This window comes from Barbus barbus (assembly GCF_936440315.1).
Source record: "Barbus barbus genome assembly, chromosome: 20".
Lineage (NCBI taxonomy): Eukaryota > Metazoa > Chordata > Actinopteri > Cypriniformes > Cyprinidae > Barbus > Barbus barbus.
In genome coordinates, this window is record NC_136748.1 from 26,117,686 (window position 1) to 26,144,384 (window position 26,699).

The 26,699-nt window shown below is 36.4% G+C and overlaps 3 protein-coding genes across 4 annotated transcripts in view; all 3 read left to right on the forward strand.

The window, feature by feature from the left end:
- Positions 1-206: 206 nt before the first annotated feature.
- On the forward strand, positions 207-9,419 carry LOC306886115 (ADP-dependent glucokinase-like). Its single transcript, XM_079442997.1, has 6 exons — positions 207-435; positions 1,822-1,981; positions 3,745-3,935; positions 4,206-4,302; positions 4,402-4,538; positions 6,477-9,419. Exons 1-6 carry the CDS (start codon positions 243-245, stop codon positions 7,145-7,147), a joined length of 1,449 nt encoding a protein of 482 aa, XP_079299123.1. The 5' UTR covers positions 207-242; the 3' UTR covers positions 7,148-9,419.
- Positions 9,420-9,927: 508 nt separating this feature from the next.
- Positions 9,928-16,112, forward strand: LOC306885976 (proteasome subunit alpha type-3-like). The gene is made up of 11 exons (XM_079442814.1): positions 9,928-10,058; positions 10,525-10,607; positions 10,758-10,881; positions 11,618-11,719; positions 11,968-12,041; positions 12,128-12,200; positions 12,588-12,653; positions 14,831-14,877; positions 15,388-15,455; positions 15,807-15,871; positions 15,952-16,112. The coding sequence occupies exons 1-11, from the start codon at positions 10,038-10,040 to the stop codon at positions 15,994-15,996; spliced, it is 768 nt and encodes a 255-aa protein (XP_079298940.1). The 5' UTR covers positions 9,928-10,037; the 3' UTR covers positions 15,997-16,112.
- A 1,357-nt stretch (positions 16,113-17,469) lies between these two features.
- The window catches only part of LOC306885974 (AT-rich interactive domain-containing protein 4A-like), a 29,665-nt gene continuing 20,435 nt past the window's right edge, over positions 17,470-26,699 (forward strand). The window contains exons 1-11 of one of the 2 annotated variants that reach the window (XM_079442811.1): positions 17,470-18,171; positions 19,091-19,140; positions 19,478-19,588; positions 21,012-21,077; positions 21,685-21,775; positions 21,904-21,983; positions 22,085-22,179; positions 23,829-23,961; positions 24,514-24,593; positions 24,816-24,892; positions 24,990-25,150. In XM_079442811.1, the coding sequence (XP_079298937.1) occupies positions 19,135-19,140; positions 19,478-19,588; positions 21,012-21,077; positions 21,685-21,775; positions 21,904-21,983; positions 22,085-22,179; positions 23,829-23,961; positions 24,514-24,593; positions 24,816-24,892; positions 24,990-25,150 (900 nt within the window). In that variant the 5' untranslated portion in view covers positions 17,470-18,171; positions 19,091-19,134. Of the gene's footprint in view, positions 18,862-19,090; positions 19,141-19,477; positions 19,589-21,011; positions 21,078-21,684; positions 21,776-21,903; positions 21,984-22,084; positions 22,180-23,828; positions 23,962-24,513; positions 24,594-24,815; positions 24,893-24,989; positions 25,151-26,699 lie in introns of both variants that reach the window. The other variant, XM_079442812.1, reaches the window with a different exon arrangement.

Genomic DNA, 26,699 nt, shown 5'->3' on the forward strand with positions numbered 1-26,699 from the left:
AGATAATTAATGCAATACCTAAATGACAAATACACTTTGTTTAATACGTATTAAAATGACAACTGAGTAAATATAAAGAGAGAGAGAGAGAGATAGAGAGAGAGAGAGAGAGCTTAGCTGTGCTTATATTGATATACTCACGCCATTCTATCCTCTTATATTTCTATGGCAGATTAACACCCGCCCCCTGATTCGTCATCATATACTCAGAGAGGAGGCAGGAGTGTGTTCATACATCTGCGATGGCCATTGAGATGCGCTCTGGTGTCAAGTATGGCTGGTTTTTGTCTTTTGCAGTGGTGTTGGTGGCGTATTGGTTCCGATCACCGGACAGGTCGGTTCTGGACGACAGACTGGACGTGGTTTTGTCTTCATTGCTGCGCGCGGAGCAGAAAGTGGGCATGAACGGCGTGTCCAGACCGCGAGTGGCTATAGGTACAGACATTTAAGTGCACTTTACAGCATGCAATAAATAATTATGATATGCAATGTAAATGCATAGGCTTGATTGCAATACATTCTGCAGTTCTCAAAGTTCAAAATATCTATAATTACGTTACCTTGCGTTTATTTTTAGATAAACTCAGTAGATATTTAATAATAAAATATTAACTCATTCTTGTAATAATACAGTACTACCTTTAAATGTTAGATTTGCATCTTTTGGTTTAACTATGAGCTGCATATGCATGCAATTTTCTAATTTATTTAATAGTTGTAATTTTAAATGAACCATTCTACTTATTTAATGTAATATTATGTATTGATTTTTATTTTTGTGACTGAAATGTATTAATTTATTTTAAAGTTTGTATTAATTATTTACAGTACACTGATAACTATTCATTTTAACCAGGGTTATTATAGTAAACTATATTTAAAAATGTAAAAAAAAAAAAAAAAAATTTAGTTGAAATAAAATACTTTTTTGCTGAAATAAAATAATTAAAACTTATCTAATTATATCTAGTTGCCAAGGAAATGTTTCTCATCTTTATTCATTTTAATTTTATGTAAATAAAAAAACTAATTTAAATTATATAAATATATAAAAATGACAAAAACACATAAAAATTTGAAGTAAACTTATAATAAAAACAGAAAATACAAAAGAATAAAAACTATTAACTTAGAACTATAATAGTAGTAGTAGTAATAGTAATAGTATTTTTTTATATTCAGTTTGTCACATTTTTCTTGATGTTTACTATCTGCAACTATGCTATTTTGTTACTATTTTATCTGATAATATGGCTTGTTTTGCTTATGAGGATTGTTGTCTTATAGGATCAAGCCTGCATGTTAGTTTTGCCTTCTTTTTTTGGTTATAGTAATAAATGCTGAGCACTTGTTACGGTAAAACAACTTTGACAACCAGCTTTCGGCCTTGTTTTCCAAAAGTCTTCAATCATTAACCTGAGTCACATACACAGCCCATTGCAATACTATTATTTTATTTGTTGCTTGCGTTACTGTCAATGCAAGTGAAAGTTCTGGCTTTTCTAGACTCTTGAGTGAATCTTTGTTGATTGGACTGATAATTCTGTATGCATTGACTCCGTTTAGTCAACCTGATCTCTGATTTCATCTGTTTTCAAACCGTGATTGGTACCTGCCGGTCTGTCAAACCCTGACAAACAACAGCTTTAGTCTGTGGTCATGTTTGCTTTTGCCAAATATGCATGGCATCGAATCCAGTTTGTTCAGATATTGCATGACCTATGATTTACATGTGTTTTGTTGGATGGTCAGGTTCAAAGATTAATTTATTGTAATATTAGATTAGATTATTTCACGTGTCATTTCCCTGTCTCTTATCAGGTTTTGGTGGGTGTGTGGATATCATAGTCGATGGAGTGACTCTGCTGAACAAAATGGGTTTGAAACCGACAGACCAGCCCCTCCATCACGACTACATAGAGAACGCAGAGCAGCTGGCACAGAGTTTCGCTTACTTTTTCTCCCCCGGAGCTGCTTCAGAGTAAGTGAGAGCCGTTCAAGCATGTTCGCATGACTGTACAGATTGCGCAATTTCACATAATACAGCTGTTCTGATTTATTTAAGTTGAATTGTTTTACAAGTTTACATAGCTTAACTGATTGCAAACTTCCGTTTTGTGTTTAAAACTAATTAACTGGTTTCAAGATTAATTTAGTGAGTTCCGCAAAAGTTCACACTGGTAACCACAGATGTAGGTCGTTACATTAACTATGAACAGGTAATGTTACTCGACCACAAAGTGTTAAATTAATTAAATAATATTAAATAAAGTGGGTGGTGATGGCGCAGTGGATAAGACACATGCCTTTGGTGTGAGAGACCCGGGTTCGAATCCACTGTGAGACACCAATGTGTCCCTGAGCAAGACGCTTAACCCCTAGTTGCTCCAGAGGCGTGCGGCCTCTGACATGTATAGCAATTGTAAGTCGCTTTGGATAAAAGCGTCAGCTAAATGAATAAATGTAAATATTGATCTTTTAATTTCAAGGAATAGTTCATCCAAAAATAAAAATCTGCTGAAAATGTACTTACACTCCGGCCAATTAAGATGTAGATGAAATCTAGCATTACATCAGTTGCTCACCAGTGAATGGGTGCCGTCAGAATGAGACTCCAAACATCTGATAAATTCATCACAATAATCCACAAGTGACCCATGAGTCCATCAATAAATATTTTGAGAAGTGAAAAACTGTAATGAAAAATCCATTAAGACATTTTAAATTGTATCTTAAATATCAGTACTCTATTCATAATAATTGCTTTTTCCAGTGAAAATTCATCTCGTCTGAATCAGGAGAGAAATATGCGCAGCAAAAAGAGCCTAAAGCTATCTGTGAGGGGACAACAGATGTGATGGATTTTTCACTGGAGGAAGAATTTTTTTGACTTATGGACTGGTACTTTGGCCAAAAGCAATGAATTAAAGTTAAAAAGCCTTGATTATAGATTTGTTTCTTACAGACGTGCAGTTTTTCACTTCATAAGATGGCAATTGATGAACTGGAGTGATGTGGTACTTGTGGATCGTGATGTTTTTATCAGCTGTTTGGACTCTCATTCTGACGGCACCCATTCACTGCAGAGGATCCACTGGTGAACAAGTGATGTGATGCTTCATTTCTCCAAATCTGTTCTGATGAAGAAACCAACTCATCTACATCTTGAATGACCTGACGGTGCATAAATGTTCAGTGAATTTTCATGTTTGGGTGAACTGTTCCTTTAAATTGTTAAGCTGAATTTTGTCAGACCCTCTTAGTTTTGTTGTGCTGGCAATATGGCAGCTGCGTCCTGCAAGAGAATTCACACTAGAGAGCGGAATGACAGGCTTCTCAATATAATATTGCAGTTATGTTGAGAGTTGAGACGCTGCATAGTGCTGTTTGAGCCGTGTCTGAGCGGAGTGTAATATACAGCTACCACTGCCAAAATGACACAGAAGTGTTTGGAGACGCGAGTGCTTCTGGTTGACGCGTGTTTGGATTGATCTTTGATTTTCTCCTGACCAATATACTGATGCTACATGAAAATAAATAGTACTATAGCAATTTAAAAAAGTAAATGAACCCTTTAAATGCTTGATTTGTGGGTGCAAAACAGGATGTTGATTATTATAAATACAGCTTCTGAATCATTACTCTATAGCACAAAACCTGCAGCCTGGTGTTAACAGCTCTGCCATCATCAGGCCCCTGCAGTGTTTATTATACAGCTGATAGTGTTTTTGTTCTTTTCCATAGGAGGTTTGTGATGAATGACACACTCTTCAGTGAGCTGGTAGAGGCTTCTCGAGAGTTACCAGGAAACAGGTGGTCAATAGGAGGAAATGCACCTGTCATGGCCAGCAGGATGGCGCTGGAAGGATGTGATGTGCTTTTAGGAGGCAGTTTCAGCACCGATTTCACCGATATCCTCTCACAGCGTATCACAGGTGCTGTAATGCACTTACTTTCAGCTTTATGCTAGAAGCCTTTTCTATTCAACATTGTAAATATAACATGAACACTTTATGTTTTTTTTAGTTATTTTTTTTACCTAATCAAAATAACCCAACTGCGGTTTGATTGAGATTAATTGGAATGCACAATAAAAAAACGTGATTTTTGAAAATTGAAAATCTGTTTTTGCAAATGAGCTCTTCATTTGTTACAGCTGTCTTCCATATCATTCATTGCAATTTAATTATTTTGTCTCTCTTCAGTGGCTGGAAACACAGTGGATGAGCCAGACATCCACCTGATCCTGGAGTATCCCACAGGTGCCACATGGGGGCCGTACACCTCCCGAAGGGCCAACAGGTAGGCTGATTTACTTTCAGATTTTTCATCTGTACTGTACTTTCAGTCTAAACTTTCTGTGAGTGTTTGAAATTGGGTTTTTTTCTTGCATTGCTGTAGGTATATCGTCCATAGTGATGACCATAATCCATATCTGGACTCCATGGAGCAATTTCAGGAGAAGCTGAACAGCTTCAAACCAGATCTGCTTGTTGTAGGAGGGCTACAGATGATGGACAGCTTCCCTTTCAAAAAGGGTAAGTGAAAGAAGACACACAAGGACAATAATTAACTTTCATTAATAACATTTACACACATTATTGCATAATGCTCAACAAATCAATATTTAATCTACTTTAGAATAACAATGGTTTTATTCATGGATTTTAATTATTATTAATGCCAGCCCATGTGTGGATCAGTGGCAGTTTGGAGGTAAACTAACTCTGTACTGTCACATGGTGAGATTAGTATGTTTTCCCAGCTGCCCTGGGAAAGTAGACTGACTGTAACAACTCATAGCACTCAGTGATTTTGTTTGCTTTGCTCCACTTTTCTGTCTGCCCTAGAGGGAAATTAGTCTTAATAATATTTGCTGTACATTTTCACTGCTTTAAGTAATATTTAGTAATTCTTAAAGTGTTTAGCAAAATGAAACTGTATATAGACCGTAATAAAACAAAGATTGTTGGAGTGCATTTTATAAGAAAATGCTATTTGTGACCCTGGACCACAAAACCGGTCATAAGTAGCACAGGTATATTTGTAGCCAAAAATTCATTGTATGGGTCAAAATTGTCGATTTTTTTTTTCTTTTATGCCAAAAATCATTAGGATAGCAATTTCCTACCATAAATATATCAAAACTTAATTTTTGATTAGTAATATGCATTGCTAAGGACTTCAATTGGACAACTTTAAAGGTGATTTTTCTCAATATTTAGATTTTTTTGCACCCTCAGATTCCAGATTTTCAAATAGTTGTATCTCAGCCAAATATTGTCCTATCCTAACAAACCATACATCAATGGAAAGATTATTTATACAGCTTTTAGATAATTAATTTAATGGTTTTGTGGTCCATGGTCACATTTCAGTGTTTCTACTGGTTTCATGTTTAATTTAATGTTTTGCATGCTATTTCTGTTTGCAATTAATTGAGAAATTTGCTTCAAAGTAAAAAAAAAAAATGTGTGTAAAAATATTTGTTAAAGTTGTAAATGAAATGTAGAAATTCTACAGGAAAATACTATTTCAGTCTTTTACTTCAAAATGTAAATGTATTCAAAAAGCAATCAAAAACTAGCCATTTTTGAGGGATTGTTGTTTTTATTCCATTTATTTTTTCAGTGTACTTCACTCTTAATGTTCCTTTAACTATAGGGATATAATGATTCACTCAACCCATGATGTGATACGATTCACGATACTGATTTTCTCACATTTTTTTTTTTTTAAACAAAATGAGATTTGACAAATTATAAATGAAAAGGTGTCCTTTTATTATTTCTCAGACAAAATGTTGCAAATTTAAATATGTCAAATAACAAAACTAAAGTGAAATGTTACAACATAAATATTACAAATAAAAGAAATCTAAGCTAAGGCTTTTTCTGTGCACTTTCCATTTATAATTAGAGGCAGTCACTGCATTTTAATCACGGTCCAAACAAAAATGCTGCATGCCACATGAGCATTTTCTGATTTAAATTAGATTGTATAATTTCGAAATTTGAAGCAAAAACAGAATAGTCTGACATTAGCTTTGTGAAACTATAGTACATAAAACATCTGAAGGAAACAACCAGCAGACGGGCTGAATGACAACTCAAATTCACTATCTGACAGCAGGTGGCGCTTATAGAACAGCAGAGATACAGCGTTTCTTTGGTTACTGCTGTAAACAAAGCAGTGCTGCGCTTATAAACACTACTTTAATATGCATCATACAGAGGCAAGATGAAAAGAAAATACTATCTAAAATTTTCTGAAGACAGCCAGTTCCCCTTAGAGATACAATTGGGGGTGGGAGTTTATATGAATGTATCGCATCTCAAACAACTTGAATCGTCACGTATTTTTATTGATTTTCAGTTGGCTCGGGGAGCATCGTTACATCCCTACATGTAACATTAAAATCAGGGTTTCTGCTGTATTAATTAGGAGATTCTATAATGACTGTCTGTTCCCTCTAGGAGAGCGTGAGGCTCTGCTGGGAAAGCTGGCGAAGATGTTGTCCTCTGCGTCCCCACAGACTGCTGTCCATTTTGAGATGGCCAGCTTTGTAGATGAGAGTCTGATGTCAGATCTCTTAGAGTTTGTTCTTCCTCACGCCGACTCGTTGGGCATGAATGAGCAAGAGCTGCCCAATCTCCTGAGCCTTTTCCGTGGCAGCAACTTGACCGTGCTTTCCGACCCCAACCCACGCGTAGCAACAGTGCTGGACCAGATGCGAGAACTCTACCGTCTGGTAAACCAGCGCCACCAAGAGGCCGAGATGGGTCGGCCGCTTACACGCCTTCACGTCCACACACTGGCTTTCCAGGCCATCATCGTCAAACGCGGCTCCAAGTGGAAGAACACCATGTCGGCCACAGCCAAAGCATCTCTGACCGCCAACCGACACGTCTGCGGCTCGCCGGATATCGATCTCAGTAAAGCGCGGCTGATCATGGACGAATCGTTCTCCATTAGCAGGCAAGAAGGAAGTCAGAGAATTCCGCTCCAGGAATCTCGACCCGTTTCCTGCTGGGATGAGGACGGCTATGAGGTTTGCGTGGCTCCTGTGCTGGTGTGCACTGAAGTGTACCAGACTGCTGGAGGAGGAGACAACATCTCTGCTGCTGGGCTTGTACTGCAGATCTGAATTTGAGACGTCTTTTTTTTTTTTTATTGCATTAATTTTTTTAATTTTTCTTTGGGGGGAACACATCGAGACACATCATGTGCAATACAAACATTGGGTCCAGCTGATATCAAGTTGGGTGAATCTCACAAAACCTGTCAACAACATATCCACATCTTATTTCACCCTTAAATCACAAGAAACAAATTGGAGATTTTGCTTTTATACTTTTTTTTTTTTTTTTTAATTATTTACATTTTTTTTTACATATAATTTTCTTAACAATTAAGCACATTTTTAATCTAATTCTCATTTCTGCATTGTCTTTGTGCTGATTTTTAAGTTACATTTTCAAATTCATTTTACTACAGTTTTTTTTTTTTTTGTAATATAATAAAAAAATACTGTATTATAGTAATGAGAATAAAGAAAATGCAATGACATGGATGCATTGCATGCATGAAAATGTGCTTAATTGTCATGAAAATAATGTGTCAATGCTATCGGTTTATTTTATTTTCCTTGTACAAAATATAATTTTTGATTTTTGTGTGAAATATGATCTGGATACTTTATAATGAGATTTCACCGTGTTATCCCACTTAGGTTTGTGTTTTCAGTTTGTTTTTCCTTTACCCTTATGTCTTAAAATGGCTTCGTAAGCATTCACTTAACGCACATTAATACAACAGGGGCCAGTAATCCTGAAATAATACGCAGAAGAATCTTTGAGCACCTAGAGCTCATTATGTTATGACTGAAATCAATCAATGAAGATGCACAGTAGCCCTCTATGTTGATGTCAAATGGAAATGCAGACTAGTTTAGCATGACTGAAGTGTTATGTGGTCCATATTTGACCTAACATTGCTTTATTCTCATTGGTCAGATATTATTGCTTCCTTGTTTTATGCTCTGCCCACTGAAGTCACATCTTTATTCTCATTCCGTAGCAGCATCATATTCCACTTTAACACAAGGGATTGAGCAGTTACACATTGTCACTAACATTGAAACAATTCTTTCTGTCTTATTTATGTCTTTAGCTTATTTTACAACACCTTCACTGAATTTAAACACGTGTACCTTTTAACTAAGGGAACATGGCTTGATTTTTTTAATTCTAGGGAAGTGGAATGTTTTAAGGATAGTAATTTTAGCTTGTGTGGGTGAGAGAAAATGTCCCAGTCATATTTCACTCCAACATTAAAAGATAGAAATATATTTTAGTAATCTCAATTGAAAATACTTGGAAAAACAAAAATGTATGTGTGTGTGTGTGTATATATATATAATGTTTTTTTTTTGACCTGACCATGCTTTCATGAGATTCACCTTAGTACTTTAGTTTGAGTTTGAATGAGGAACTATTCTTGGAATGGATGCAATCGGAAACCAAAACCACGAAAACTTCCTTGCATGTATTTTCAGGGGGAGGATTTGAAGAACTTCAGCAATCATGATTTCCACCTCTCAGAAATATCATATCTGTTGTAATCATAGTTGTAGGTGTCTCTTTAACAGATTCAGAAACATCTAAGCAAATCTGGGCCCTGACTTCCTTTTAGTGGCATCTTCCATTAGTCACCCTGAGTGCAAATTATTACCTACCTCCTGTGCCTATACAAATATACCCAGCTTAACTGATGTCCATCACGATTATATTGTATACCTGAATTTATTTATGTGATGGGTACATTAGAGCGCTTGTCTATGCTAGTGTAAGCCGATATCGGACAGGAGATGGATGTTAAAGATGTCCCACCCTATGAGAGATATCAGAGTGAGTGCTTTGAGACGCTCGCCAGCTGATATATGAAATATGTCTCAGGGATAACAGTAGCCTGGATGTCTAAGATCCACAACACTTGAGTTTGAACCAATATAGCTGTGACAGAGAGCAGCCGGTGTGATTCTGGATGAGATCTGAGCCTGTAGCATACTGACCAACTGAAGGCCCAGTCAATCTGAAGAATCTTTAGTGTGAAAAACAGCAATGGATGCTTTTGTTGTGAATGTGTTTAATCATAACGTAATAATTCAAGATTGATAATAAGGGTTTATGCATGTATGAAGCAATTGTAGCATTGGAATTGTTTATTACAGGATGGTGGTAAGAATATTGAATGTTGTGCTGCCTAAGCTGGAAATTAGTTATGAAATGCCTTTATCTCTTTCCTTCTTTTGTCTTGGCCATGTGTGGTCTGTCAGCAACAGCTGTTCTGAAGGGAAAGTCTCATTTTTGAGTGACTTTGGATTTGTATGTAATAAAATATTACATTCCATTTATGGTACACTATTGTGTATTCTGATTATTTTATTAACTTTTGGTCATTTCAATTAGAATATTTTGGAAATGTTGACGTCAAATCAACACCTTTGGTTTGTTTAATGAATGTTTCGTACTGTTTAGTAAAATATTTCAGATTATTTAGAAATACAATGGGGGTCAAAATGTCTCCCTGTGAAAATCTGAACTTTTTCCTTTAAACCTGAGATAGATTAAAACATAATTTATATGAAGATTATGTGTAAAAAAGAAGCTCAAAGTATGTCTGAAATTGCTAAATGTATATATGTACATTAATATTTATATAAAAATACAGCTATTGTGCTGTTTTAATAGTACTTTTTTTCTCATAGTATATATATTTTGAAATGACATAATTAAATAACGCTGTAGTTAAAATCTTCAAATGTAAAAATACTGTAAAGCCGCTAACTTTTATTGTTTAGTATTCAACTTTTATTATGAAAAACTGACTGACGAAGAATCTGATTGGTCGAAACGGTGTCCAATCACAGAGCTCGTTGATCGCAGGTGGCAGAGGGAGAGCCGATGCGCTGTAGAGTCTGCTGCTGCTAATGCTTAGCACTTATTTACGATTATAGTTGATCACAGTCGATTACAATGAGCTCCATTGGGACCGGGGTGAGTGGATTTAATACTACACAATTTATCATAGCGTTTGAATGAGATCTGATCCGACAAGAGCGATTAAATAAGGAATGCGTGTATGTCTGTGTCATTCTGAAGCTAACAAGCTACTGCTAGTGTGCAGGATCTGCAGTAGTGTTTTTTATTCTGTTCCACCCTAATTAAAGTTAATAAAGAGTTTCCATATATAAGTAGTTTGTTAATTTCATGTACATGGGTTAACTGTGTATTTTGTTAGCACTACTTTGCCTCTGCTGAGTCACTGCTCGCTAACAATGTGTGGAGGTAAAGTGAAAGTAAACGTGTTGTGCTTTGCACTCTTTCAGTTTATTCAGCCTCGTCATTGATGCCTAGCTATGTTTATTATTATTGCAAGGATTAAAAACGGCTGAAATGGTCTATTTATGTTAAAAGAACAGGAGTAATAACTGTTGACAGTATTTCTCTTCTCCCCGTCCAGTATGATTTATCCGCCTCCACCTTCTCTCCTGATGGAAGGGTATTTCAGGTCGAATACGCCATGAAGGCTGTAGAAAATAGCAGGTAAATAATTAAATACTACTACACGTGATATAATTTAAGCCTGAAACATCTACATTTAAATCAACAATTTATTTGAATAACACCAACAATCGTATTTCATGAAAGTACAAGTACATATTAAGTTAATAATTGTTTTTTGTCATTCATCAGCACAGCAATTGGCATCCGCTGCAAAGATGGAGTTGTGTTTGCTGTAGAGAAGTTGGTTCTGTCCAAGTTGTATGAAGATGGCTCCAATAAACGCATCTTTAATATTGATCGGCATGTTGGAATGGTAAGAACATTGAGAAAGTGCTCAATTTATAATTAGCAACTTATTTTGATCAGATTCTGTCAAATATTTGAGGTTTCAATGACATTACTCTGATGGCATGAAATTATTAGATTGCAGTGTCACATTATAGGCGCTTGGTTCCTTTATTGTATTTTAAAAGCATTTACATCCATGTGATTATTCAGATTTAGTGCAATGTAAAAGAAAGTTTCATTTGACTAAATTATAAATGTCAAAAAAGCTTAATCACTCATCAAATTGTTCTCATACCTTTGGTTGTAATTTAATTGTTTGACTTTTTTTTGTCAAGTTTGTGGTTGGTAATAAGTAAAGAATTCTCTCAGACTCACCAAGGCTGCATTTATTACAGTGAAATATTAGAAGTTAAAATAACTTTTCTTTGTAATGCATTTAAAAATGTGATTTATCACTGCAATGGTTAAAGCTGAAGACTGGAGTAAGGGATGCTGACAATTCAGTGTCACATGATTATTCAGAAATCATTCTAAATGCTGATTTGGTGCTCAAGAATGTTATTATTATACATATACTATGCGTTACATTATTTTCAGGATTCTTTGAAGAACAGAAAACCAGCATTTATTTAAAATAGATATGTATTTTGTAACATTAAAAATCTTACTGTCACTTGTGATCAATTTAATGCATCCATTCCTTACTGAATAAAAGTATTAATTTATTAAAAAATATGAATCTCTGTCTGTATGTCTTCTAGGCTGTAGCTGGTCTTCTAGCAGATGCACGATCTCTCTCAGAAGTGGCCAGAGAAGAGGCTTCAAACTTCCGCTCCAACTATGGCCATGACATCCCACTGAAGGTAAGAGATTGACTAAAGCAATAGATCGGACAAAAAGGAACATTCTAACACCATTTACTCACCATCAGTTATTTTCTCATTCCAAAATGACCAAGTATATATGACTCGTGTGCTGTGTTAAATTATGTGTTATATGATTTGTGCATATATACGAAACAAAGAATGGAAATTCTTTCAATCGAACAGGTAGACAATAAAGAAATCTGAAAAGAGATACTGGTCATATGCTTTTCATATTTTCCAAACAGCATCTTGCAGACAGAGTGGGCATGTATGTCCATGCTTACACATTATACAGCGCTGTGAGGCCTTTTGGATGCAGGTAAAGTTTCAGTAATGCATTATCAGTGCATAATGCAAGTTTAATTTCTTATAAGTTTGTTTTTAACTTTTTCTTTAACCCTTCAGTTTCATTCTGGGATCTTACGATGAAGATGATGGTCCACAGCTCTACATGGTTGACCCTTCTGGGATTTCATACGTAAGAGCCCTCTTTGCATAAACTATTATCTGTTATTCAGCACTTTAATACTTACTATATACACACACTTTACTGAATTTATTCCTTATTATTTTGAAAATCTTTGATTTAAAGGTTTCTGCTTAAATGACTAAGTAGTTTTGTAGACAAATGTAAGATTGAATGTATGAATTTCTTTACTACCCCCCCCCCCACACACACACACACACAATTTTAACTTTGTAGTGATGTAAAAGCAGCAAAAAGTGTCCTGAATACTTCTGAACTCCTTCCAATATTCACTGACAATGTAGATTACACATTGTTTTTTTTTTTGTTTTTTTTTAATTGACCTGATCCTCCTGCACGCGTATTTGCTTTGTCATTAATATTTGTGTCTGTTTTTAGGGTTACTGGGGCTGTGCTATTGGAAAAGCCAAGCAAGCTGCCAAGACAGAAATTGAGAAACTTCAGGTAGGTGTTAATATATTATGTATAAAAAGTAGGACTGGGCAAGATATCGCATGCGATTGTCATGCGCATCTTATCAGTAAAGCCGGTTCCGTGATTAGCGGTAAATCTCCATCACCTGCTTTCAAATGGAGCGGCATATAATACACAGAGCCGCAGTTCACTGACAAGCTACACAGTATCGCGTTCATTATCGAAGGCGATTCATATTGCATAGCTTGTCAGTGAACTACGGCTCTGTGTATTAAAAGCAGCTCCATTTGAAAGCAGGTGATGGAGATTTACCGCTAATCACGGAACCGGTTTTACTGACTAGATGCGCATTCGATATATCGCCCAGCCCTAATAAAAAGTTATATATATTCATTGTTTTGTAAAGGCTTTCAGATCAGTACATACTAGGGGTGCTCCGATTGATCGGGTACAGATCATTATCGGCCGATAATCACGTTGGGATGTTTGATCGGCGGTCTCTAAGAAGGCCGATCTCAAAAAAAACGATCTCTAGCTGATGACGCACCAATCGTTTCCGCACCGAGTCTATCTTTGCTGTACTGCACGCACTGACAGCGCATTGTTTGCGGTAAATATGAACTTGAATTGACATTGAATTGAATGTAGTAATGACACTATAAATGCATATAATTAAAGTCTACTGTGTTTCTGATCACATGTGGCTTTTTGGCTACGTTTAAAGGAAAAGAGCACTTTTAGATAAACAAGGCAATAATAGATGGCACTCATGGAGGTATGGAAAACAAAGTTCTCTATGAACCGCAGGATTGCTTGTAATGATGATTTAAATGCAAAACAAAATTCAGTCGAGCTGACTGTTTCTGCCAGTCATAAGTTAATTTAGAATGTTTGTGATAACATAAGAAAAGTAGTTTAAATGTTTTGCCACTTGCTTGAGCAACTTAATTTATAAATCTAGATGTAGCCTAAATGCAAAAGTAAAAAGCATTGAATAATGTTCTTATATTTATTGCATTTAAACAGGTCTATAAAGATTGTATTACTGTAAAAGAAAAAAGAATGACAATGAAAAAGCATTCTCAGTAATAATGTTTGGATTTGAAATCCAAATAATGGATAAATGTTGTGTTTGTGGTACAGATGGATCAGTAGTGGACTCCTGTGTGAAATTAGGCTTGTGCTGTGAGTAAGCTTTTCTGCAACAATTACACAATTGTAAAAACAAAAATGCACTGGATGATCAAACATTTAGGTGAGAAATGTATATTTTGAAAAATGTCTAAAAAATGCCCCCCCTCCACCCATCAAATGAAAAAATCCTCTCTCACAAGAGTCACCTAAGAGGGGAATTCCCCCCATTTAAAAAAAATGAAATTCAGGCACTGAATAAATGTCTAAAAATAGTGATTGGAGTATCACTATAAATAATTCTACATGATAAAAAGATGGCTTTAAAAAGATCGGTGATCGGATCGGCAGATACGGCTTTCTGTGATCGGCTTCAAAATTCCTGATCGGAGGCACCCCTAGTACATACATTTTATCTTAAACTACTTTTATTCAGCAAGGATAAATAAAATATACTTATAAAAGTAACAGTAACAACGACATTTACAATGTTACTAAATGCTGTTCTTTTGAACTTTCTATTCATCAAGAAATGTAAAAAAGTATCAATGTATCACAAAAACGTATCAATTAATTATTATTTTTTTTTAACATTGATGTTTCTTGAGCAGCAAATCTGCATATTAGAATGATTTCTTAAAGTTTCACGTTACACTGAAGACTGGAGTAATGATGCTGAGAATTCAGGAGTAAATTACATTTTAAAATATATTAAAATAAAGTTACCAACCCCAAACTTTTGCGAAGTAGTGTACCTCCAGGGTTGCAGTACAGAAAAAGCCATTGTCTTTCATTTATTATCATATATTTGTTCTCATTCAGTCTAACAGATCTTTATCTTTTACGGTAAGTTGTGGTGTTTAGTATAAGCATGTTTGGCAGTCTTTTTTTGGAACATGTTCAAACAAGAGTCAGCTACTTTCTGTACTGCAGCTGCAGGGATGATATCATTTAAAACTTGAAGAAGCGGAATTGTTATTTGTCAATTCAAAGCGACTACTACATTTCTTTAGTTTTAATTTTAACGTCAACAGATTAAAGTGGTTAAACCTGTAAATGTTAATCTTGTGTTTCAGATGAAAGATTTGACCTGCAGAGAACTGGTGAAGGAAGTGGCAAAAATGTGAGTGATTTTATTTATAACTTAGAATTGAGAAGACCTCAAAATCGAATGCATCATTCATAGCCAACACGAGAGCAGCAGAGATCCATGAAAACAACCCCTATACCAACAAAACTAGTCAAACTCTAGTATCGAGTGTTGTGCTTGAGCTTGTAAAGGCCTAGCTCAGTTGATTTTTTTCTTATCTGTTAGGTTGCAGAGTTTACAATAATGTTGGCTTCTAATGAACAGGATTCCCACACCTTCATAGTTCACTGCATTAGCACATTTTAAAATCATCTTATCATTAGAGTGAGGCATACATTATATATTATACACAATAGAAATTAATTTAATTCTGTGACTCTTCCCTGCCTTCAAATTTTAAACTTTACTGCTATTTCCAAGTTGTCCATGATTGTGGGACTCTGAATAAAACATTTATAGCATGCCATAACTAAATAAAAATGTGATATTTACAAAATGTAAAAACGATTGTTTTGTGTGTGTCTGTCTGTCATCTCTACTCAGTATCTATATCGTTCATGATGAGGTGAAAGACAAAGCGTTTGAGCTGGAGCTTAGCTGGGTTGGAGAAGGTAATGACGGGCTTTATTTAATTCTACTTCCGTTGTTACATTTCTTACTGATTTTAGGAAAATAGTTGTAATACATAATACCCTACAAGTTTAAGCACATTAAGTTTGTCTCTACTGCATTTATATTCATTGCTGAATTTGTCAGAGAACCCTTTTTCTTATTTTATATATTAATAAGATTTATATGACGATAATGGTATTGTAATACTTCTGGTATCTTTTAGATGTTGGCGTAATGTGATCTAATGTCTCTCAATCCTACAAGTTTGTTTTACCTGATTTGATGGTGTCTCAACAGCAGAAAAGAGGAATTGTTTTATTTAGCCTATATATTTTTGCCCCTCTTTTTAGTCACAAAAGGAAGGCACGAGCTTGTTCCCAAAGACATCAAAGAGGCGGCTGAGAAATACGCTAAAGTAAGTAACTGTTCCTCTGGTAATAGTCATAACAAAAGCTCTCTTCAGCATGGCTTATTGTCATATTTCTGCCCTGACAGGAATCCCTGGAGGAGGAGGATGACTCTGATGAGGACAACATGTAAACAGTGTTGCAAACCTCTCTGTTTGTCCATGTCACTGACTGTGTACTATGCTTCAGACATCCTGGCAACTCAACTTTACTGCAGACAATAAAATGTTTTTTATGTTTTGTAATTGACTAATGTAGTCCTATATTTTCTTTTCAAACTTGACTTAATAAATACGATTTATAAAAGAGAATGAAGCTCTGATTCAGACTCCTAAATTGCCATAATAACCGTTCATTAGTTGGTCAGCAAGCTTAGGCAAAGGATCCACCTTCTCTTTTAGAAATTCTGTGGCGTCAATTGAATATTTATGCACACCCTGTCAGAAGAATGTGAATATTATCAGGTTCAACATAAGGGACTAAATACAACATGCATTTGGGTATAGATAAACGGTTTATCTGCAATACGCTGCAAGGACATGACCCTGAACTTACAGTTTGCCATCAACATACACTCTTAAAAATAAAGATGCTTCAAGCGATGCCATAGAAGAACCATTCAGTCAAAGGTTCTTTAAAGAACCATCTCAAACTGAAGAACCTTCTTTCGCCACAAAGAACCTTTTGTGAAACAGAAAGGGTCTTCAGATGTTAAAGGTTCTTCATGGAACCATTTAGACAAAAAGGTTCTTCTGTGGCATCGTGAAGCACCTTTATTTTTAAGAGTGTATGGACCCTTAAAGCAAAACCCAGTATATTATAATTTACTTATAAAAGTGCTATCCATCATATTGTAACTCAAGCATGCCTGCATGTTATAATATTAAAGTAAAAAAAAAAACTGGGCTGAACATGATACTTTAATGAACATACTTCCCATTACAGCAGTTCTGAGGGTAATCCACTGATATTGGTATGAATAAAGATTTTACACAAACGTGGAGGTAAAAGTATAGTGTTGTAATCAAAGTTAAAGACAGTTAAGCATACTTTCTACAAAACTAGTTTCAAACACATAAGCAGAAGCCTTTAAATCAAACGTTTTTAAGATGATAAAAAGCATAAGTTTTGACTGGCAGTGCATACACAATTATTGTGGGATAGTTTGAGGCCAAAGCTTTGTATTTCTATTTCTTTTATGTGTTGGAGATTGCCACTTATGTGATATGAAGAGTCTAAATGTTGCTTTGCCATGCATTTATGTAATGTGTGCTCACTGATAAATGATAAGCTGGTTAATTCATATGAAAACTGACAGATTTATTGACTGATATACAATATGTAATACTGAATTACACATTTTAATAACTATTAATATGAAGCATATGATTTTATCGGTCCAGTCGCGTTTGCTGATGTATTTCAACACTAAATCAAACACATAATATATATCATACAGACACTTAAATCATTAAAATATCCAGCCAAAGTGCTCTATCTGATCCCATTCATTTCAAAACCCTGCAGGTGTCACTGAATGAGCATCTAACGCGTGTCACGTGCTTACTGTGGCGCTCTGTTCCGGTCACGTGGATAACAAACCCATGACGACAGACGTTCTTCACAGCAACGACATAAAGACGCCATTACCGTTGCGTTCTATTGACCTTTTCTTCACGACCGCGCTTCAAATTATTTATTGGTAAAACAATTGTAATACGAATCACATAAAGAACACATTTAAGCTAGAACGATGCTATTCGGTCTGACAAAAGAAGTCACGGGGCTCACCGCGAAATCTCACGGGCTCCGAGTCCAGAATGCGAAAATAATTACGTTGGGTACAAAATGGCGAATATTCTCTTCTCTTCGACATGCGCAGACTGAGAGGAGGCTTTCCCTCTGAAATGAAGCTCCGTTCCCATACATCCTTCCAGCCAATGGGCTTCTTAGTCGGGACGCTTCACAGTCAATTCGACCAATCAAAACCGTGGACAACGCAGAACAGGAAACATGTAGCCAATCGGAGGCCAGGATGGATTTGTTGTATTTGAGAATCAAAGAACACCAATGAGAACGCGTCATTCGCAGCGCCGCTTTCGTACTCAGCAATCAGGTTGCGCGCTTCAGTTTAGCCAATAGAATTTTGCTCCGCGGGCAGCCAATCGCAATGCTCGGAATTTGCCCACGGTGGCCCCGGCAGCCAATAGGGATCCGAGAAACACAACCTCAGCTCAACAGCTTGTTATTTCGTCTATGCCTTTGCAACCTAGTCGAATGCTGAGCTGAAGCAGTCATATAGGAGCATGTAAGTACACATATATATTTCCACACAACATTCAAACACCGATTTTGCTTCATTAAATCCGTATGTTCTCGTCAGTTTTATGTAAACTCGCTAGTCTGAAAGTAATCCAGTCATATTTGTCGTTTAAGGTATTTAGGCGGCGAAGAGAGAAAAAAAAATTGAATGGCAGAGCCTAGTCACAGCTAGTCGGCTTGTTTTCTCACAGGATCCGGTATTTAGCCGACGACTTTTTCTTAAACTAACCACCGAAAATCGACCTGCGTATAGCCAAAAACTTGTAACTCAGTCTGAAGGGAAAAGTCGCCTCACGTAAATGTTGCGGAACTAACCCGACGAACAGTTTAAATCGCCATAACAGCTTCACTATATTTAGCGTAACCGTCACAATTTGATTGACAGGCGTCAATAACAATCATAACTGTCAGTTTGTCGATCTTCGCACTTAATACCTCGGCAAATACAGTGTTAAGTGAGGGAAATGTGGGGTTAGTGGATGGTGGAGGGGCTGACATGGTGCAGGACGGTGTGTGAGCTATGATGGCGACGTGACACACACACACACACACAGTGAGTGAAGCGGGAAGGAAACACGCAGGGTTTGAAGGGGTTATGTTTTCCTTCAGTGACTCCGTGCTTTGTTTTTACACCATCAAGACATCGTAAGTGGCTCGGATTGGAGGTAAAGTCACGGTGAGGCAGTTAAAGCTGTGTTTTGATGGGTTGGTCTTGTTTATTTGATCATTTTGAAGGGAGAGGACGAGAAGTGGCTAGCCGCGTTAGCTGCTTTAGCATTTTCTCTGTTGTGTGTATTTGTGTTGTGCTGTCAAATCCTTCACACGTATATATATGACACGTTTTTTAGCACATGGCGCCAGATCGTGACTCTGTTTCTTTATGCGTGTGTGTTGTTCTGTTTCAGCAGTCAAAACCAATCGAGCTGGACTCCCTCAAATAGCCATTAAGATGAAGGTGAGTCTGTGATCCTCTGCAGTTGTGATAGGCGACGGCTCCCTAAATGAAGCCCAACATGCATCTGGAACAAAACACTTAAATGAATGAATCACATATGGATGGGGTTTTTATAGAAATTTTGATCAGAGAAGCTTAGTAGTTCAATGATTGAAGTAGACTGTGTAAGTGCTTTCAGAATAACCAAAAGCATAGTTTTCATAACATTTGAGTGCTGTAACTTTTTAAAGTATTCTTTGATGTTTTTGCACATGCTTTTCATAACCGTAGCTAGGCAGAGAGAAAGTATTAGTATGAATTTGCCTGTGTGCCTTAATAATATTTACACTGTCCACAGGTAGCAGATGAACCTGCCTACCTGACTGTGGGGACGGATGTGAGCGCGAAGTACCGCGGTGCCTTCTGCGAGGCAAAAATCAAGACTGTTAAACGCATAGTGAAAGTTAAGGTAAGTTTAATCTATCTGATATAAATCTATCTTGTCAAGTCAGTTTTATTTGTATACTGCTTTCCACAATGCACATTGCTACAAAGCAGCTTTAAAGCAAATCATGATTATAATTTCTGTAATATCTCAATATCTTCATGTTTTATAGTTGCATATAGCAGAATATAGCTTGGAGATAATATAAGTAATATTTTGCGCTGATAAAACAATCATACACTTTTTTTTTGCTATATAGTAGGTAGCTATTTATCGTTTTGAAACTTTTATATATTTAAAACTGTCCCTGTTAAACAGTTCTTAATGTGTATTGTCAGCTATTAGTCATCTTAAATATTTCAGTAAGCGACAATATAGTTACATTTTGTGGTGATCTACACAATCAAGCAGTTGAGGTTTACTATATAGTGTATATTGTTAAATGTGAGTATACTGTACAGGTGGATAAAGTTGTGTACTGTATATTCAACTTCATATCACTGGGCGATAACACAGTTTGATTTGCAACAATATAAGCATCAGACAGTTAAGATTTGCCATATAGTGTATATATATCGCTTTGAAACTTATATACTTTTGAAACTTTGTCCCCATCAAATAGTTCATCTAACAATAATTTTAGAGAGATTTCTGTAGGTTTCCACCAAAAAAATAATTTAAAAAAACATTTGTGAGAGTAAGTTCAGAGTGCAGTGCATCTTATCTGTCAAGCCAGTGTCAGATGACATTGAGGATAAACAAGCGTCATTTTCTGCTGGTGACAATACACAGATTGGTTATTATAATAGGGTTGTGTTGCTTTAATGCAGAAGTTTTTGTTGCACTTCACACTGCAAGGTTTATTGCCCATAAAGGAAAAGCAGGAGGTGATGATCCAGCTTTGTGAACTAGCTCCGCAGACCATTCAAGCATCACGTGTACAAAACATCTATCTTTCTATATAGAGTAGTCAATAAGATGGAAACTCATTTATGTTGTGAGAATGAACAAAAAGCTTACAAATGGCTTAATTTGGATCAGGACCTACCAATCATAAATGTTGTTTTAAGGTTAATCCACACACTTCTGTTTTTGCAACACCTCATTGTACGTCATTTGTTGTTTTTTTTCTCTTAAGATCTTAGTTTGTACTGTATTATCTGACTGAAACAAGACAGCTTTGGGTAAAACAGAGCAACACATGCCTGCATTTTGTGTTGCACATTCTTATGTTTAACTGCAAGGAGATTCTAAGTAGTTGCTCTTGACTGTACGTAGGCACTCACTAAGAAGCTTGTTTGAGAGAGATCATGAACACGATGTCTGTTACACAACCAGATTGCTTCACCTTCACTGAACCATACCGTTACGGTCTTCCCATCCATATTGCTCCCACCATCATGCTTTGGTGAACTTTTTCTATATTTTGTACCGTTTTTCTTTGCAGGTTGTACTTAAAGGAGACAGCACCTCACAAGTCGTCCAAGATGACCAAGTCAAAGGACCCTTAAGGGTAAGAGAGACATTTTTTGGACGCTGACTCTGGTTAAAGCGTCTGGTTAATTCTTACTCATCCAACACTTATAAGAAAATACAGCTCAGTTGTAGCCATGTTTAAACTGAACTTTCTCTTTTTAACTGGCTGGAGGTGTTTTTTACTGACAAAAACCCTTTACTTTTCACTTGCATAATTTGTGATCCGCACTACATCATTGTGTTAGTCATACTTTTATGTAAAAAAATTAGCTTGTGATTTAAAATCGTGTATTATGTTATAATACAGTAACTAACAGAATGGCGACTACTTCATTTGTTTACTTGCAAAGGTCAATTTTTTTTATCTCTGAAATATGGCACTTAACATGTTGATTTTGAGTATCAGTGAATTAAGTAAATTATGGCTGGCTTACTGTTTGAAGAAACTGAACACCTTGTGCACTCTCTTAATTATAAGGCAAAAGTGCTTTATATTGTACACAATGTTTAATTCTAAAAGAAAAGTGAATTTAAAAAAAATTTTTTTTTGTTTTTTATACTGAATACTGTTTAAATTGCTTTCTATTTGTGTGACAAGTTTATTGCATGAAAAGTCATAATTTTGTATATATCTCTGGACTCAGGTTGGCTCAACAGTGGAAGTGAAGAGCCCAGAGGGTAGACTTAGCGAAGCTGTCATCAGCAAACTCACAGATGCCAGCTGGTACACTGTGGGTACGTACAGACATAGCTGACTAAATCTCCCTTGAGTTGCACTTATTGGACCTCTCAGGCCCTATAATTGATTTTCTCTAAACTAAATTTGCAATTTATATGTCAAAGCCTTCTCATTCTTATTGCAGTTTTTGATGATGGAGATGAAAAGACCCTTAGAAGAACTTCACTGTGTCTTAAAGGCGAAAGACATTTTGCAGAGAGTGAGGTGAGGCTTGAGGTGTTGAAGTGTGTGCATCATGTGTCTTGTGGTTAACACTTCTCTTTTCTCCCTCTCCTTTTTTTTCTGCCCATTTCTCTCTATAACAGACTTTGGACCAACTGCCCCTGACTAACCCAGAGCACTTTGGCACTCCAGTCATTGGAAAGAAGACAAATCGAGGTAGAAGGTCTTCTCAGGCAGTGTGAGTATTTATGGCCCTTTCCTCTTTGTGCTGTCTATCTTAATTTAGAAAATGCATTTGAATATTATTCTTTGTTAAATGGGCCATAGTCCACATCATGGGTTCTTGCACCTAAAACAATTCTAACTTTTTGTTTATATGATAATTTTTCAACTTTCTTTCAGGCTGTTGCTAATGTAGCTTTAAAGGGGACCTATTATACAAAAATCACTTTTATAAGCAGTTTGAAAACAGTTGTGTGGCCGCAGTGTGTGAAAACAACCAGCCTATAATGTTAAAAATCCACCAACTCATTTTTTTATAAAACCAATAAATCATAAACAGTCTCTCCAAACAAGCTGTTTCAGATTCTCCATCTGTTCACGTCACAGAGGGGAAAAAGTCCTGTCCATTTGTGACGCTCTCTGCCCTATTAGCATAAACTCAGCCCTGAGTGAGAAGATGCGGTCCGCCATTACTGGAGTTATATACAATGTCAGAACCAAAGAGGCTTTACAAGTGTTGTGTTTTGGGATGCACTAATGAACATAGGAGTCGCCATAATCTCCCCCCATCTGAGCCGAGGACACTGTGGTTAAATTTCATTTTCGAAGGAAAAATCGGTAACATCCCCTATATGTTTAGGAATTAATACCAGCGCTTCGTGCGCGAACGTCAGCTGCAAAGTAAGTATCACGTGTTTGATTTCTGAAAGAGCTTCTTGGCACTCTGTAAGGCTTATTGCTAAAGCTATCATTGTCTCTGTGTGTTTTCACTGATGCTGCCTTCAAGTGCTATCAGAATGATCGTGAATAGGAATGTGGTAGTTAAAAGTTGCATATGAAAGCAATGCGAGTCGATCACTTGAAGTTGTCGAGCTCCTAATCAGAAGTGGGACTTATAAAGTTTGTGATAGCATGAGACCAGCTATGTTCTTATTTTTATCCCGCAGTGCTCCCCGTCTGTGTAATTCATATACGCAAATGTATTATGCACAGTATAATCAGATGACTGACTTTAAAACAGAGTAGTTTTCTGTAAAGATAACAGGCTTGTATTAATAGTGGAATGTTTATTTGCAAAGGCTAGCACTACTAATGCAGAGCTGGAGCTCTTGAGCTCCGCCCTCTTCTCCGGGAGCAACATCTCACTTGCATTTAAAGCAACATACTCAAATCAGCGCGTTTTGGCTCACACCCTAAAAGTGGCATTTTTAACAAGCTGTAAAAAATTTATCTGTGGGGTATATTGAGCTAAAACTTCTCACATACGCTCTGGGGACATCAAAGACTTATTTTACATCTTGTAAAAAGGGGCATAATAGGTCCCTTTTAAGATTTCTATATGTAAAAGACATCTGATGTATAAGTGCAATAGTGTAATTCATACTGAGCTTGTTATAGTACACTTCAGTTTTGTTGTTGTGTTCTCATATTGTTACACTTAGGTCAGTTTAAATAACAAATAACATACTTAGAATTAAAGAAACACAATATCCTGATTTCCTGTTGGATCCTGAGCTGAAACAAGCAATATTTTTGCAACATTATTGTTCAGTTTGCATTATTTATTTTCCTATATTCAAAAATGCAGTTGGGCTTTTCTGATCAGTGTTTTAATGTGAAAGGGAGCATGTTTCAAATGTTAGTGCTCTGTTTGATGAAATGCAGTGCAGAAGATGAAAAGGAGTCTTCATCAAGTGAAGATGACGACGATGACAGGAGGAGGCTTAATGATGATCTTTTGGGGAAAGTTGCCTGCGTTCAGAGTGGCTCCGATAGTGATTCATGGCACTATGTCCTGGTGAGTCCTTGATTCAATTACAAAATAATAAATTTAAGATTTTAAAACAAGCTAGAGAGATTGTCATGCATGGAGTAACCACATTTCTGAAAATAGTCAGTATTTACTCAACTTCATGCTGTTCAAGCCTGTATGCTTTTTTCCTTGGAACACAAAAAGAATATTTTGCTAAATCTTCATACAGCTTTTCCATACAACGACAGTTCATAGTGACAGGTTGTAAGACCATCAAATCAGCATAAACATAGTCTCTATGGCTGTGAGAGTAGTTCTCTTATGTCATGCAATTGCTTTGTTTGGGGAACAGATTGAAAGTTGTTCACTGATAATATTTAAATGTCTAAACTTGTCGTATGGAAAATATTTTTCTGTAAAAAGATGTTGTAAACGGATTAGCTGTTTCAAATTGAATGTCAATGAAGACTCGATACTTTCTGTTCTAATAACGAATTCATTGATTACGGTATTCCTATAATCTGGTGCAGACTTGCTGTTTTAATATTTATATTAATAATTTTTAATATAACTTTAATATTTCCTTCCTCTTTGAAGGTGATATCTCCAAGCTGCAATGATGACCTAACGGTCAAAAAGGACCAATGTTTAGTGCGATCATTTGCAGATTCCAAATTGTGAGTAACATTGAAAAGTGTCTTTGACTTAAGACCTCATGAGGTCAAAATGACATTTGTTTCCTTTATTCCATGTCTATTAGCTTTGCTCATTAAGCCATTTTACAGGATTTTTAATGTTGATACTTTGCATTTAAAGTAATATGATTTTTGTTTTGTTTAATAAGAAATGGAAACATTTTCATATTGTTGTGCTCTCTCTGATTTGTGTTTGTTCTGTAGTCACACAGTGGCACGCAAAGATGTTCAGGAAGTAAACATTGGCACCCTCTCCAAACCTGAGTGCTCCAGCAGGAAAGGTACGAGGCCCAAGCTCATCTGTGACCCCTCATTGACTTGATGCTGCCAGGTTAGAGCGTGATTTCTTATGCTCTCTTTCTTGTTCTCTCTTGCCAGGGTTTGAAGCAGCACAGCACTTTCTTCAGTCCAGACAGGTCCCTGACAACTGGAAAGTGGACTTGAGTGAGATTCTTGAATCCTCTAGCAGTGATGAAGACGACGATGAGGATATCGAAGGAAAAGAGGGCGCAGAGGAGAAGCAGCCAGAACCAGAGGAAGTAAGACTCCAGTATTTGTTATTTCCATTTCTTTACCTTTAATGGTGTTTCCTTCAAAAGTTAAACTTATTTATCAAGTGTTGAAAAGATGTGGTGTGCTGCTGACGTATTCAGAAGTTGGTGGTGTTGGAAAATTGTGGTCTTGTCTTTCGAACTTTTGAGCCATGGTTATTTTTTCCTCCAGTTTATGCTCTTGCTTGGATTCTTGTTTCTTGGTCTCAGTGATTGGCATGTAGTTTTGCAGTGATTGTTCTGATTAAAGGGGTTGCCAGTGCTGGGCACCAGGCGTACTGAAGTAATAAGAGGCTATTTGCGACCAGTGCCGATTGAGAGAATCCCAGTGTTGGTGTTTATGTTGATTTGTAAAGACATTCCCGTGGCCCTATACGTCTCATGTTCTCGTACACCTTGATTAAGCCAACTGAATGGTCTCAGCATGTGGGAAGCACGTTCCCATGGCAACTGCTGGTTCCTTTGGTTGTGAAAAGGCTACGGGATTGGCCCAGTGGAGGTGTGCCAGTTCTGATGGTGGGCAGGGCTGAGCTCATCTCAAAGAGTCTTCTCTCCTCGCTGGAGAAGGTCGGGCACGTTGCACAATTATAAGGCCAGCCAGTGAAAAATATGAGTTGAAACATTTGTTTGAAGTAATGGGTTGTTTTTCTTTTTATTGAATTTTATCTTGAGAAAGCCAGCACTAGGATTCTGTTTAAACTTTGGATGTGTGAAACTACACATTTTTAAAATTTGACTAATCGGTCTTAAGAAAGCCCTGTATAATTTGACTTAGTTTAAGCATATTGCTTTGTAAATCCTGATATTTGCTGTATTGTGAATGTATCCGATCATTAAAAATATAGCCTAGCTGATGTTTGATTCAAGCAAAGCACTTTTGCTGAATTCTCTTTCCTGTGCAACAGAGATGCCTCACTTTAATACTAAAGGCAGAAATTAGGATATGTAAGGTTAGTAGTGTTTAAGATGTATTGCAACACAACCTTCAGGTAATGACACCCCCATATACTTGACTTAATATGCAATTTTAATATTTAATGTTTGCTTGACCGTTATAGCTCTTGATTGTCCATTCTTTCTGTAATGTGGAAGATGCCTGAACTAAAATGTTTTAAAATGTCATTGTTTCCATCACTGCTATTTTATGTATGCTTGTATGCAGCCACAAACAGTGTGATTTATTGAAATCTCATTCAGAAATGGATGGTTATTATGAGCTGGTTCTTTTTGACAAATCAGAAACACTTATGAATCAGTAGGAGTGGTTAATGAATTAATCCGACTCACTCACTTTTAGTCACGTCCAGCTCTGACAACTGCTGCGGTGTTGTATATGTAAGGCTAGTGAGACTTATATTAGTGTAATTACTGACTGGTTGTTCTTATGACAAATATGTAATTAAAGATGCACACCAAAACAAACTTTTTTAAAACATTTTATTTTAAGTAGTGATGTTTCATACAAAGAAGCTGGATGAGTAAAATAGGACCAATTGTTAAAATATATGCCATGCATTAAAAATCTGTAAATAAGAAA